The sequence below is a fragment of the Aspergillus campestris genome, assembly GCF_002847485.1.
Source record: "Aspergillus campestris IBT 28561 chromosome Unknown P168scaffold_7, whole genome shotgun sequence".
In the NCBI taxonomy this organism is placed as follows: domain Eukaryota; kingdom Fungi; phylum Ascomycota; class Eurotiomycetes; order Eurotiales; family Aspergillaceae; genus Aspergillus; species Aspergillus campestris.
Genome location: NW_020194342.1, coordinates 426,631 through 439,892, shown reverse-complemented (window position 1 = coordinate 439,892; position 13,262 = coordinate 426,631). Strand labels below are relative to the sequence as shown.

General features: G+C 50.3%; 3 protein-coding genes across 3 annotated transcripts; all 3 read left to right on the top strand.

Moving 5' to 3' along the window:
* Positions 1–1,529: 1,529 nt before the first annotated feature.
* P168DRAFT_319058 (glycosyltransferase family 15 protein) lies at positions 1,530–3,273 on the top strand (the record flags this gene model as incomplete). Its single annotated transcript, XM_024840245.1, has 5 exons — positions 1,530–1,801; positions 1,860–2,261; positions 2,327–2,413; positions 2,470–2,878; positions 2,932–3,273. The coding sequence occupies 5 exons, from the start codon at positions 1,530–1,532 to the stop codon at positions 3,271–3,273; spliced, it is 1,512 nt and encodes a 503-aa protein (XP_024692187.1).
* A 606-nt stretch (positions 3,274–3,879) lies between these two features.
* Positions 3,880–7,928, top strand: P168DRAFT_297509 (uncharacterized protein; the record flags this gene model as incomplete). Its single annotated transcript, XM_024838183.1, has 2 exons — positions 3,880–3,906; positions 5,406–7,928. 2 exons carry the CDS (start codon positions 3,880–3,882, stop codon positions 7,926–7,928), a joined length of 2,550 nt encoding a protein of 849 aa, XP_024692186.1.
* A 951-nt stretch (positions 7,929–8,879) lies between these two features.
* On the top strand, positions 8,880–12,287 carry P168DRAFT_237493 (putative Ran-specific GTPase-activating protein 1; the record flags this gene model as incomplete). The annotated part of the gene is made up of 10 exons (XM_024833562.1): positions 8,880–9,137; positions 9,229–9,487; positions 9,541–9,669; positions 9,719–9,785; positions 11,028–11,060; positions 11,340–11,491; positions 11,598–11,743; positions 11,812–11,952; positions 12,015–12,135; positions 12,199–12,287. The coding sequence occupies 10 exons, from the start codon at positions 8,880–8,882 to the stop codon at positions 12,285–12,287; spliced, it is 1,395 nt and encodes a 464-aa protein (XP_024692185.1).
* Positions 12,288–13,262: the final 975 nt, after the last annotated feature.

The following is a 13,262-nucleotide window of genomic DNA, read 5'->3' as shown; positions in this document are numbered from 1 at the left end:
CCTGGACAATCCAATCTGACCGACCATCTCGAAATCGGATGCGTACAGAGTCAGCATACAGATGTTGAATGCTGATGACTTCTGTCTGTACTAAATCCTGCGTCTCTTGATATTATTTTATACGGAGTAGGTCATGTTGATCTGATGATTTAATCTGGTGAGACAACTTGGCAACACACTAACAGGGTTCCATGGACGGGGATGATGATAAGCGCCATCGAATGGACCACCGTCGCTCGATAGGGGAGGAACTAAATTGGGACCGAGTCTCCTCCAAAGAACGGAGGATCTTATTATTCGATGCCCTGTGGTGTCAGACTGTCAGGTCGAGGAGAGATTAGCATGCTGATCACCATCATATAATCTCCATTAGTCTAGGGAACGGTGGAAGTGACAGTCAGGTTTAGAAACGTTTGTTCCACTGGATGATCGTTCAATACACAGTAGACCGACGTGTGCTGCATTTGTTGGTTATGTACATTTTCTTTTCTCTTTCTTTCTGTGTTCTGTATTTCTTTCTTTCTTTCTGTTTCTGTAATTACGTATATATCCTTCTGATTGCTTTCTTTGTGCTTGACATGAGTAGTAATCAATAACGAACGGTTAAATATAGATGGGAGCTTTGGGACCCTGTAATATTCCCGCTTGGCGGTAATTGGGTATGCCCGTGACAACCGTTGGACCAGAAAAATGACAAGAAACAGACTCATCTCCTACCAGATCCAGGCAGATAACAATACCGAAACATACGCATACAATACATACCTTAAGGATCCGCTTGCGCCTCCCTGGACTTGGCGAAACCTCTTTTCATCCCAGGCAAGTTAAGCTGGGTCTCCAACCAATGAACCCCATTCCTTGCCTGGCCACATCCCCGTCCCCAAAATACTGTTCCATAACTAGCTATTCATTTGTCCTTTTTTTTCTGGACCTTCTTTTTTCTTTCTTCGTCGTGTCTTATCTTCGCCTCCTCTCAGTCCTTCTTCTCTTCTCCCTCCCCCCCCTCTTCCTCCCGACTGATTCAACTCATCTTGATTGATGTCCTCGTCGGTTGTCTCCGTCTTGTCGGCCTCCCTGATCTGGACTTCCGTTTCCTACGTTGAGACCAGCGCTCCCCCCACCTATCTGTCTCGGGCCGATTGAGACTGGAATCGTTGGAGAAAGGAGGCTTTCCTCCGGCCGCTCGTTATCTACCGATCTGATTGCCTCTTCTCTCCCCGGTTGAGACCCGAACCTCTCCGTCTGGTTGCTGCTCCTCCCCCTTTCTATAATAATAATCCATCGGCCGATTCGAGATTGTCGACTTCCGCTTCGTCCCTCCCCCTAGATCGATCCGCGACGTACAATCCGATCCCGAACTCGAACTCATCCCTCCCCGTTGAACCGTTGCGTGCGTGTGGATATCTGGCCTCGAGCGACGGACACTCTCCCGCCACTATCGGGATCGCGACTGCTGCATCCAACAGCGTGTGAATCGGGTTCTCTGTTTCGATTCCTGGGAATCGACGCAGAGTAGGAATCTCGTCCCCATGGGCCTGATTCAGCGGGTAGCGAAATGGGTGCCCTCCGCGCCCAGTCTACCCCTAGATGATCTGCCGCGCGAGAAAGGCCACTATTCCCCCCGACTCGCCTTTTTCAAGCGGAGGATTCGATTGAAGGGCAACTCATCCGTGGCCATCCCCTTGGGGTTTGTGTTACTATTCCCCTGTCTTGTAATAATTCTCATTCTCCTGTTATTCGTTCGACATCCCTCGTCTTCCGGGGGCATCTTGATCCCGGCCGGCACGCCGCCGTCGATAAGGTTTGTTTCCCCTTCACCTGCATGTATCGGCGCGGAACTAACGATGGTGTCTTTTCAGGAAAATCAGCGAAAAGTATGATAAGGTCTTTGCGACGGGATGTCTGCCGGTGGAGAAGCAAGAGGGCCCCCGAGCCAACGCGGCCTTCGTCGTCCTTGCCAGAAACAAGGAGATCGACGGCGTGATCCAGTCCCTCAAGTCGATTGAGCGCCATTTCAATCGGTGGTTCCACTACCCCTACGTGTTCTTAAACGACGCCGAATTCGACGACGCTTTCAAAGATACGGTGAAGAACTATACGAGTGCCCCGGTGGAGTTCGGGAAGATCGACGACAGCATGTGGGGTTACCCCGACTGGGTCGACCACGAGGTCGCCAAGGAAGGCATCCGGAAGCAGGGAGATGCCGCCATCATGTACGGAGGCATGGAGAGCTATCACCACATGTGCCGATTCTACTCTGGGTGCGTATCCTGATCGCAGGCCGATATTCCATGACTCATGAATTGTGGTACTAACCGGATGACAGTCAATTCTACAAGCATCCTCTGCTCTTGAAGTACGAATGGTACTGGCGTTTGGAGCCCGAAATCTCCTATTTCTGCGACATCACATAGTAAGCAGCTGTCCCCATAGCTATTCGAACAGACGATTCTAACCACGGGGCCATAGCGATCCTTTCGTCAAGATGGCTGAAGCCAACAAAACCTACGGCTTCACGATCGCGGTCAAAGAACTGCGCGAGACCGTCCCGAATATCTTCCGCTACGCATCCGCCTACAAACGAAAGAACAACCTGCCGTCCAAGGGCCTGTGGGAGATGTTCCTCGAAAAGCCCGAGAAGGAGGAAGAGAAGCCCGCGGGCGAAAAGCAGGACAAATTGCCCGAAGAGATCCTGCAAAACGAGCCGGGCGACAACACCGTGCCCGAGGTTGACCCCGAGGCTATGGAAGGCGAGTCCTACAACATGTGCCATTTCTGGAGCAACTTTGAGATTGCTCGCCTGGACTGGTTCCGGAGCAAGGAGTACGAAGAGTTCTTTGACATGATGGACAAGAGTGGGGGTTTCTGGACGGAAAGAGTGCGTATAATCACTTTACTTCTTATATGTTCCCATACTGACAATATCTTTAGTGGGGTGATGCTCCCATCCATTCGCTCGCCGCTGGCGCCCTTCTGGCCCCCTCGGATATCCACTATTTCCGGGACTTTGGATACCGACACACCACTATCCAGCACTGTCCCGCCAATGCCCCGGCTCGTCAACTACCCCGGATCCCCTGGCTGGAGATGACGACGGAGGATGAAAAGGCGCGCATTGAGGAAGATGAATACTGGGCGAACGCCGACCCGGTGAAGGAGAACGGCGTAGGATGCCGGTGCCGGTGCGATACAGATATTGTGGATGTGGAAGGCAAACAGGGCAGTTGCCTTCCGGAGTGGGTTGAAGTTGCGGGCGGTTGGGCGTCTCCTTAAAAGAGACGAATCACCTCTTCCTTCGCCTTTCCCCTCCCCTCTCTTTCATGTTGTATACTCTTCGTCTCCTTGTTTCCATACCTACCTGATCGACTGTGAGCATTACTCGGGTCGGCCTTGGAGTTATTTGCTTGGGCCTGCATGTTGCGTTGGCCGTGGGTTCTGGACGGCGTTTTTAACGGATCTGACGGCTTCCACGGAAGACGGCGTGATCATTCCTACGAATATTGACAAGTTCATCTAGCGTGCTTTGTATGTTTTGGATTTGCCACCTTTACCCTAACCGAAATGACGACGACGACGACGAAGCAGAAGAACAAGGAAAATAAAAACCATAAAAGAGAAAAAAAAAAATGGAAGAAGAAGAGAGAAAGGCGGGGAAAGGAGCATTCACCATTGTACATCCGGTACGGGGTCTCGTTGGTCGTCGGGTTTTTAGGCTCGTCTATGCTTCAGATGTGCATCGATGTCGAGGTTGTGTCCGAGTCTTGGGCACTCGATCCTATGGCAGCATTGTTGATGGCGACACCCACCGCGACGGTCCAAGGGCATGTCCTCGTCCTCGCCCACACACCTCCTTCTTTTCGGAGTTTGCCTCCATTTGACATGGACGAGTCAGTGGATTTGAAGCCAGTGGCTTTTTTCATATATTTTTTTTAATTGTTTTGTTTGCAAGGACTGGAACATGGGAACGGAAGATGGACTACCGGACCATGCTTCGTCCAAACATGAGCAGTCGGTTTCCCTTCTCCCTATCCATCTCAGGCATTCAACCCTTTCCCCTCTTCTCCCCTCATTGGTTTTTACATTTACGCATTCCCCCCTTCGCCTTTCCCATTCAGCATTTTCCCTTTATTTTTTCTTGTCATGAGGTGTACATATCTGTGGTGTTTCTTCAGGCCTCGGCGACTATACGAGGACTCTTACCACGCCCCCCGCATAGCATCAGCAACGCAAATAATCGATCCGGCATTGTTTGTCTATAGAGTATGTTTTAATTGACGTGGAGAATGATGTCTGTATTAATATATTTTCTCATCTCATTTTTCTCTAAAACTGTGCTATTTTTATTAATTTATTTCTATTCTTCATATATACATATTGTTAGGTATGATTGTAGAGTATGAATGGACGATCGTCGTCTAGCCTTAGTTGGGTCTAGCGGTCTGGTTGCGGATGGAAGTACGGAGTAGGTTAGTCGCCGCAACGTCATTGTCTGTATCTACTACCTGGTCGATATGTTAGGTAGAAGATTAAGGTAAAGCAAAAGTAAAATCAAAGTCAAGGCAGGAGGAACAGCGCATGATGAGGTAACTGCCCGGTGGAAAGTCTGTCATCTTCCCCTCAAATTATTCAACCTCCTTCTTCTCTTTTATCCAACCGGACAAGGAACGAAAGAACGAGTTATCAGGTAACAGTTCAGGCATTCTCCATACTACCTACTACTAGGTACCTACTGCTACCTCCAGGTGAGTGCCCAGAGCGTCTTGTCTGCCTGCCTGCCGTGTCTACCCTTGTCATGTGCCCCACCTCGATCTACTCCATTCCTCAGTTGCATTCTCGCGATCTCACACTCTCTCACACTTTCCCTCTCTTCTTCTCTCCCAAGTCATCCTCTTTCTTTACTGTCATCGTCTGTCGTTCGGGTCTTTTTACAAGGATATCACTAAATCTACGTGATCCACCTCGTTCTAGGAAACCACCTTATCTGAGTTCCGCCCGGGCCCGAGAACCACTACTGTCCACCCCCCACCTTGAACACCCTGAGTAGTTCGTCCCGCTCGTCATCGGGCATCTCCTCTCACTGCTCAGGCTGAACTTGACTCCATCCCCGAGGACGTCACCTTGATCTTTCATCAGAAGAAAAGAGGAAACAAAGAAAAGGAAAAGAAACGAAAAGAAAAGAAAAAGAAAGAAAGAAATAGGCAGGCTTCCTTGGAGAAGTTAACGTATTCTCCCGCTGATCTTCAATTTACTATCCTACCCTTTCTGAAACGGCCTAGTCGACGTCCCATTGCATTCGATCGGAAAGCTTACGTCCTAACGTCTTCTTTGGGCCTGGCTTGACCTTTTTGGCTGCTCTCCTCATATATGACACTCTACACTCGGGCGATATGACTGACTCTCCAAAGCCTCCTTCCAGGCGTCCTTCCCTCACCTCTTCCACTTCACATCTACGCTATCCCACCTTCCCTCCGCTGAGCGGCTCCGTGGAAGAGTGGCTGTCTCGCTCGAGACCCATCAACATGACGTCAACGCCTCCGTCCAAGTCGCTGAGCGAGAGCTGGACCACCCTGAGTGTCTCGGATGCGCACTCCGAGGACGGTGGCCGTTCCGAACAGACGGACGTCGGCTCCCTCATCGATCAGCCCGGTCCCGACGACGTGGCCAGCCTTGATGGCCGGTATACTCCCAGCGACGACACCGACGGGAATGCCGACGATGGTGAGGACGGAGAGAGCTACGACTCGAAGAGCAACGCCTCTGAATCACAGGAGCTGCCCTCGGCGTTCCCCCGGCTGGGGGCGTCGATCGAAGACAGCCGCCTGACCACGCAGACGGCATTCCGCCATCCCAGCGAGTCGATCGAGTTCGTGGAGCCTGACCACTGGCCCGAGATCGAACGCGTCGAGCTGAAGCACACCGTCCGAGTGTTTAGCGGCGTCGAGGCCGCTGATCTGAAAGCTCAACTTCCTTTCAATCTGCAGGATTCCATCCTGACCGCCACGGTGCAGCAGACGATGACCAAGAAGAACCTCGACACCGACAAGCCCTTCCGCGTGCTGTACGTCGGGAGCTCGGAATACCGCAACATCATTCTTGACAAGATGGGAGACGTTCTTGTGTCCAGCACCAATGGCGGCAACTCGGAGAGTACCTCGACCGAGTCCTCCAGGTATCACGTTGTCCCGACGTCTTTTGGCGCAGGCGCGGTCCCGAATTTTGCGGAGCTTCTTCCCATCCACGTGCAACTGGTCGTGGATGAGTGTGTGGGGGCTGCGTCAGATCTGCCGATCGACAAACCGAGCACCATTAGTATGGACTTTAAGAATCGACCTTCGTGCACCTCGTCGTGGACCGGCAGCGAATACTGCGTGTCGTCCACCAGCGAATGGGTCCTGCCCGACATCGCCATCCTTTTCTTGTCCACCCTGGACACCCCCAAAGCCGTGGAGACGCAGAAGTTGGCACGGATCTTCATGGAGAGACACGGGGTCCCCACCATGGTTATCTCGGAGAGCCCGCTATGGAAAATGACGAGGGAGTCGATCCCGCTTAACTTTTACAGCCTTCACATGTGTGTGGAATCCCGCCATCCGCTCACCGGCAAGAGCACGGTCGTGAAGCGCTATCCCATCGACCTGCACACGTTTGAGAGTATCACGCCGGGGCAACTGAACCGAAACCTTGCCTGCTTGGTTAGCGCTTACCCCAAGAAAGACAATTTGATGGCCTTTTCGCATACCCACGTGTCACCACACAAACCGTCTCTTGGTCTGGGGGAGTATACAAAGTGCCTGTCGCTTGATTATCACCTGGGCAACGACCCCAGCCTCTCGTCGGTGCTGCGACTGTTGTTTCTCGTGGTCTTCAGCGCCGGAACGGTCCTTTGGGGGCATTTGGCTCTGCAGGAGGCAGTGACCTACTCCTCGCAAGTCTTCCGGGGGTCTGCTGTTTCAAATGTGTCATCCGATCTGCCCAGCAGCGTGCCGACCACCGGTATCGTTCCGGCGGACCAACCGACACAGGCGTCGCTTTGCATATCGACGCCCGGTAGTGCCGTGCAGCCTTTGGGGGAGCGACGCCGCAGTCGGTCTCCGATCGAGGAATTCATCGAAGGCACACTGTCCCCATGGGAGCAACCAGAGCGGCCCGGTGGCTTTGAGATCCAGGCAGTCGGTGATTGTCACCTGGTGGTGAAACCGCCCGCCAAACCCGTTGGCAAGAAGCACCCGAAATTCAACGTCAAGGTCACGCGCGGTGGACAGCCGCTTGCCTATGAGCTGTCCCGGCTGTTCGAAGGGGTCTATTCGCTCAAGTTGGACCGAAGCGATGCCTACGGGGTGGTGGACGTCACCATCATCACCAACACGCGACCTTATATCAACCAGACCACCCCGGTGGACTTTGGCACGCCGTGGCTCAAGATCGCCAACTGGAAACGAGCAGCGCATGCCATCTCGTCGCAGATCCTGAGGGACTTTACCACTGCCCAGACGGGGCTGACAGAAGTGTACGGACGATTCTCCACCGACGTCCAAGTGCTCATGGGCGATGTCGTGAAACGCGCGCATGTGCTCCGCCGAGACGCGGACACCATCCGGCACGACTCCTACCTTCTGGGCATGGATACGCGGGAGAAGATGCTGTCGCGGTCTAAACAGCTGTCCGAGGCGGTGCGACGGACTGCCGTCGAGCCCTTCCTCGCCGCGTCGTCGGCGCTGCAGGGCCACGGCGACCGCGTCCACCGGGAGGCGCTGGGACTCATGAGCAGCACGTGGGATCGGATCAGCACGTCAGCGCCGGAGTTCGACCTCACGTCCGTGATGGAGCATCTTCGGAATGCGAAGAAATGCAAGACGTTGGACACGGCGCAGCGGCGGGCGAAGGGACTGGTGAGACAGAAGAAGTGCGGGCACTCTGAATGTTCTTGACTGCTAGTCTTATTCTTATTCCGTATTTCGATATTGGGCGTTGAATCTGCGGGTGTTGTAGCTGGATGAGTTTGTATGGTTCTGTTTCGTGGCCTTCCTGGCCTTCCTGGCCTGTTGATGGTTGATGTGTTTTTTATTCCTCCTTTCGTCCTCGTTCGTTATCTCTCTCTCTTTCTCTATACTTTTATTGTAGGGCGGGGAATGTATGTCTTGGACACTCCCAATACCTTTCTTTTCATACCATATTTCAGCGAAAGGCTTCAATCAGAGTCATGCTAGGATCATGTAATGAGATATGAAACCATGGCCACATCCACTCACTATCGTTAGCTCTTTCTTAGACCATTCAGCCCCTCCATAAGACCATTAAAAACATGGGCAGATGACCAGCAGACACCCCGCATACACTCGGTATAGGCCGGAGAAAAGGAGAAGTAGGTCAGATGCAGCTATCTATAATAGATAACCATCAAATATGTATGTACCTCCTAACCTTAGGTACCTAGCCTAACCTTATGTATGTGTGTGCAGAGACTACAGAGAGAGAGAGAGAGCGTGGCACTTACAACAGTTAGAGAGAGAGAGATAGTGGGGGCCTTAGGCCAGCGGGAGGCAAAGATTCATTCCCCACCTTTTCTTTCCTTCTTCTTTCTCTCTCTTTCTCTCGTTCGCTCCTCCCATCTTTTTTCCCTCCTGAGCTTTTTTGCCCCTCTTGAAAAATTATTATTATTTTGTTATTAAAATAAAATAATAATAAACAATCCCGCCCCGCCCCGCCTTTTCGTCCTTTTCGTCTGACTCTCTCTCTCTCTCTCTCTCTATTATCGGGTAATTAAAAAATCTACCTACACTACACCACTTTACCTACCTACTTTACTTTGATCGCGCTGAACAATATTCTAATCCTCTTTTCAAAACTATCCAGAATTTCATTAAATCCAAATAATCACCATGTCTGACGTCGAGACCAAGCCCGACCCCACCACGGCCGCTCCTGAGGGCGCTGAGAAGAAGCCCGAGGAGACTACCCCCGCCACCACTGAAGTTGAAACCCCCAAGGCTGAGGAGCCCGCTGCTGAGGCGCCCAAGACGACCGATAGCGTGTTCTCGATGTTCGGCGGTGGGCCGAAGAAGGAGAAGAAGGAGGAGAAGGAGGATGATAAGGAGGAGGAGCCTTCTGGGTCTTCGAAGGTGAAGAAGGGCGAGGATGTATGTCACCCCCTACCCCTCTTTGTATTTTTATGATGGGTTGCGCTTTTTTCGTGCGCGTTTCTTCGTGCATAGTGCTAATGTCTAACAGGAGGAAGCTCCCGAATCCCCTGACGTTCACTTCGAGCCCGTTATCCGTCTGACGGAGAAGGTGGAGACCAAGACCAATGAGGAGCTTGAGGAGCAGACCTTTAAGATGCGTGCTAAGCTGTTCCGCTTTGACCGCGAGAGCAAGGAGTGGAAGGAGCGTGGCACTGGTGATCTTCGTCTGCTGAGGCATAAGGAGAACCACAAGACTCGTCTGGTGATGCGTCGTGATAAGACCCTGAAGGTCTGCGCTAACCACTACAGTACGTCGCCACTTTCCTTGGTTTGAAAGAAAGAAGAATGCTAACAGCAATAGTCGTCCCTGACATGAAGTTGAGCCCCAACGTTGGTAGCGACCGCAGCTGGGTGTGGAACGCTGCTGCCGATGTCAGCGAGGGCGAGCCCGAGGCTGCTACCCTGGCCATTCGCTTTGGCAACAGTGAGAGTATGTATCCAGACATGAAATGGTTGGAAGTTGTACTAACTTGATATAGACGCCAACCTCTTCAAGGAAGCCTTCGAGAAGGCCCAGCAGGAGAACGAGAAGATCCTCGCCCAGCAGTAAATCTGCAACTGAGATACGACACGCCCAGTGTGTTTGGGAGGAGCAATCTAATTGAAGATCATGCTCTACTTTACCCTCCCTACCCTCCCCCTACCCCTACCCTTCCCCTGATCTCAACGAGCTAGTTTTTAGTTCGCATATGGAATCATCGTTGTTCACCTATCCCCTTCCCTAGCATCACTTCCCATAACAAATCCCCCTCCTATCCTAATTCCCACGAGAAAACAGAATAATGATGCAAGCCGATGAGACCACGAGTCTTCATGGGTAGGATCGACCTCATGATGTGGATGTTGAATTGAATGTCAGTCGTCTGGGCGAGATGACAGTAGATAGATGCCCTATCCCCTCGAATATATGGATGAAATGCACGATTCTCATTATGCTTGGAAGATAAATCATAAGAAGAGGAAATAGAAATAGAATAGGTGGTTTATTGATTTTGTATTTTTTCTTTATTTCCTATCTTTGTATCGTGGGGAAGGGGATACGAAGAATTATCAACTGGATGGATATAGAATCGAGTCAGGAAGAAGAGAACACGATGTATTGATTCAGATTATATGAATCAATTCCATTATATAAAAGAACATCGTAAGACAGTCGAAAGACGGACACCGGCATGGAGAACCTGCAGAGAAGATGATAGACGGAGAAAGTCCCCCACTTGTTGATGGAAAGCTTCCTCCATCTTTCATCTCATCTCATTCTTCCCTCCTCGCTCCCTCTCCGCCCGATTCTTCTTCTCCTTCGACCCCTTTCATATAAACTTTCTCCTTCTTGACCTAAGCAGTTGCCTCCGTCTGAGCTCCCACCCCGTGGACTCATCCTATGATCCTAGGCACCTACCTACAACCTACCTACTTACGAGACCCACTTTTTTCCACAAGCCTTGCCGACCAAGATCCAACACCTACCTACACTACCTACCTCTCTCGCCTTACTGTACCTCGTCCAGTCGCGCGATCCAGAACACAATCCCGACCTGCATTAATTACCCTCTGGAAAACCACCCGTCCCTCGCTCTGTGGATTCTGGTCTCTTTGCGCGATTGATTACTGTTTCGTTTGCTCGACAAAATGCCTGACGTGAGTTTGTTTCTTGGTTTGGTGTTATTCGTGGGCGAGTAGGCAGACAAGCCCTTGTGCTGCTGCTGCGCCTGTCAATGCCGGGGACTCGTGATGTTGTTTGTCGCGATCTTACTGACGCGATCTTTTTTACAAATTACAGGTTAAGAGAAATGTTCGACTGGTGACGGAGCAGCATATCTTGTACGTTTGATCCTGATTCCTTCCTCCCCTCCCGTCCTGTCCAAGGCCACCCGTCGGTTCGACAGAGAAAAGCGCCCGCTGCTTTTTTTACGCCCTTCGATCGCTGGTTACCTATATTACCTCTATATCCTTCCTTTTCTCGTGTACTGTCGCGTGATCGGGCGTCGCGGGTCGGCCTCTCTTCCTCACCCTTCGTCAACACTACATTTGCGGAATACTCAGTCTACTCGGACTAGATGGATGATGGTTACTGACGAGGCGCGTCTTGTCGGATTGCAGAAACAAGGATTCCGGTGTTGAAGGGTTCCCGCTTCGGTCTTGGTCGATTGAGATTTATCTCGTCAATGATCATGGCGAGCAGGTGCCGGCGAATGCCTTTGACAAGGTGACATATCACCTTCATCCTAGTTTTGGGGACAGGGCGACTCAGGGTATGCATTCCTTTCACCTTACCTTCATTCTCACAGTATCATTGAGAAGGAGGTAGTCCTCTAGGAAGGACCTCTATGGCGGTCGCTAACTTGTTTCTATCTACAGTGGTCAAAACCCCTCCGTTCCGGATCCAGGAGGAAGGATGGGGCGAATTCGATATGCAGATTTCCTTGACGGCTGCCGACAAAGATCACATCGTGACGCATGATCTCAACTTTGCGCAGAACCGCTACGAGTCTAAGCATCTTATCGTGAGTGCACATACACCTATATCTTCTTCTGACCAAGCGTGTTCCAATGCTCACACCCGACTCGGTAGACATTCAAAAATCCCAAGCCGGCTCTTATGGCCGCCCTTCGCGAATCGGGCCCAGTGCCCGGTGATGAGAACGGGGTGAAGTCGAAACGCGCGGCTACTGGCGACGAGGGATCGAAGAAGAAGAAGCGGACGGAGAAGAACGTACGATCAAAACCCCTAACCTTTCTACTTTCTATGGTTTTTATCCATGCTAAACTCCACAGGTCGATATGGATAAACTGGCCGACGGCCTCCAAAGACTCGGCGAAGATGACCTTCTCCAAGTGGTCCAGATGGTCCACGACAACAAAGCTCCAGACTCGTATACCAAGAATGACGTTGAACGTATGTACACTCCGCTTGCTACACAAGTAAGCAAAATCATGCTAACCCTACGATCTAATTCAGAGGGCGAATTCCACGTCGACCTCTACACCTTACCAGACACCTTAATCAAGATGCTGTGGGACTTTACCCAAGAGAAGGGGGCTCTCTAGTCAGTGAGTCAGTTGAGTTGAGTTGAGTTGTTTAAAAGGGTGCGAGTGGGGGGGCGCACGCATCTTATGGGCGTTTTTTTTATTTCATCTCATTGATTTTTATTTTCATTTTTATATCTTTAAATCCCCGTCTCAGTTTATTTATTTACTTATTGATCTCTTTTCATTCTGGTTATTTCTCTATCTTTTTTTTTTTTGTTTCTTTATCTTCATATTTGTTATATTGTTTAGTACCCTACCTACCTACCTACCTACCAACTGATTTCCTTGATCTGTCTGTAATTTGCCATTTTACTTTTCTCGATCCTTTTATATTTTCTGTTTCTTGAGGGAGGGAGTGAAGGAGAAATAAGACAAACAAAAGCGAGCAAGAAGGAAGGAAGAAATATCCATACATTCCATCTACCAATCAATCTATCTATCTATCCATCTATCCATCCATCCATATACCTATCTATCTATACATCCTAAAGATGAAAGAATACAAGCAAAGAGAGAGAGACGAGGACTGGCCTCTTTGGTGGATTCATGCTTTCTTCTATTCTTTCTTTGTTTTCTTGGGTTAGCGAGAGGATAGAAGTGGAGGGATGAAGAGATGGATGGATGGTGAGAGAGAGGTGGAGAGAGAGAGAGAGAGGAAGAAAAGGGAGAAAGCAGATAGTTGTGGTACCAGTTCTAGGGTTATCAGGGCTTGACTTGGTAGCTAAGTTATGGAGGTAAATAGATAAAACGGTACATAGATAGTCGAGGAAGAATGGAAAGATCCAAGAATGGAGGACTGACTGAACGAAATCCAGGCTTCTTCTAGTGGTAAGATGGTTGTCAATATAGGATGAATAGATAAAGAAATAGAAGAAGTGAGGTATGGTGAGTGAAGTGTGATTGACAATTGATGATTGTTTTTTTTAAAGTAAAGTAAAGTAAAGTGGATAATCATATTCTAGTCCAGTATCACATAACAAAATACAGTATACC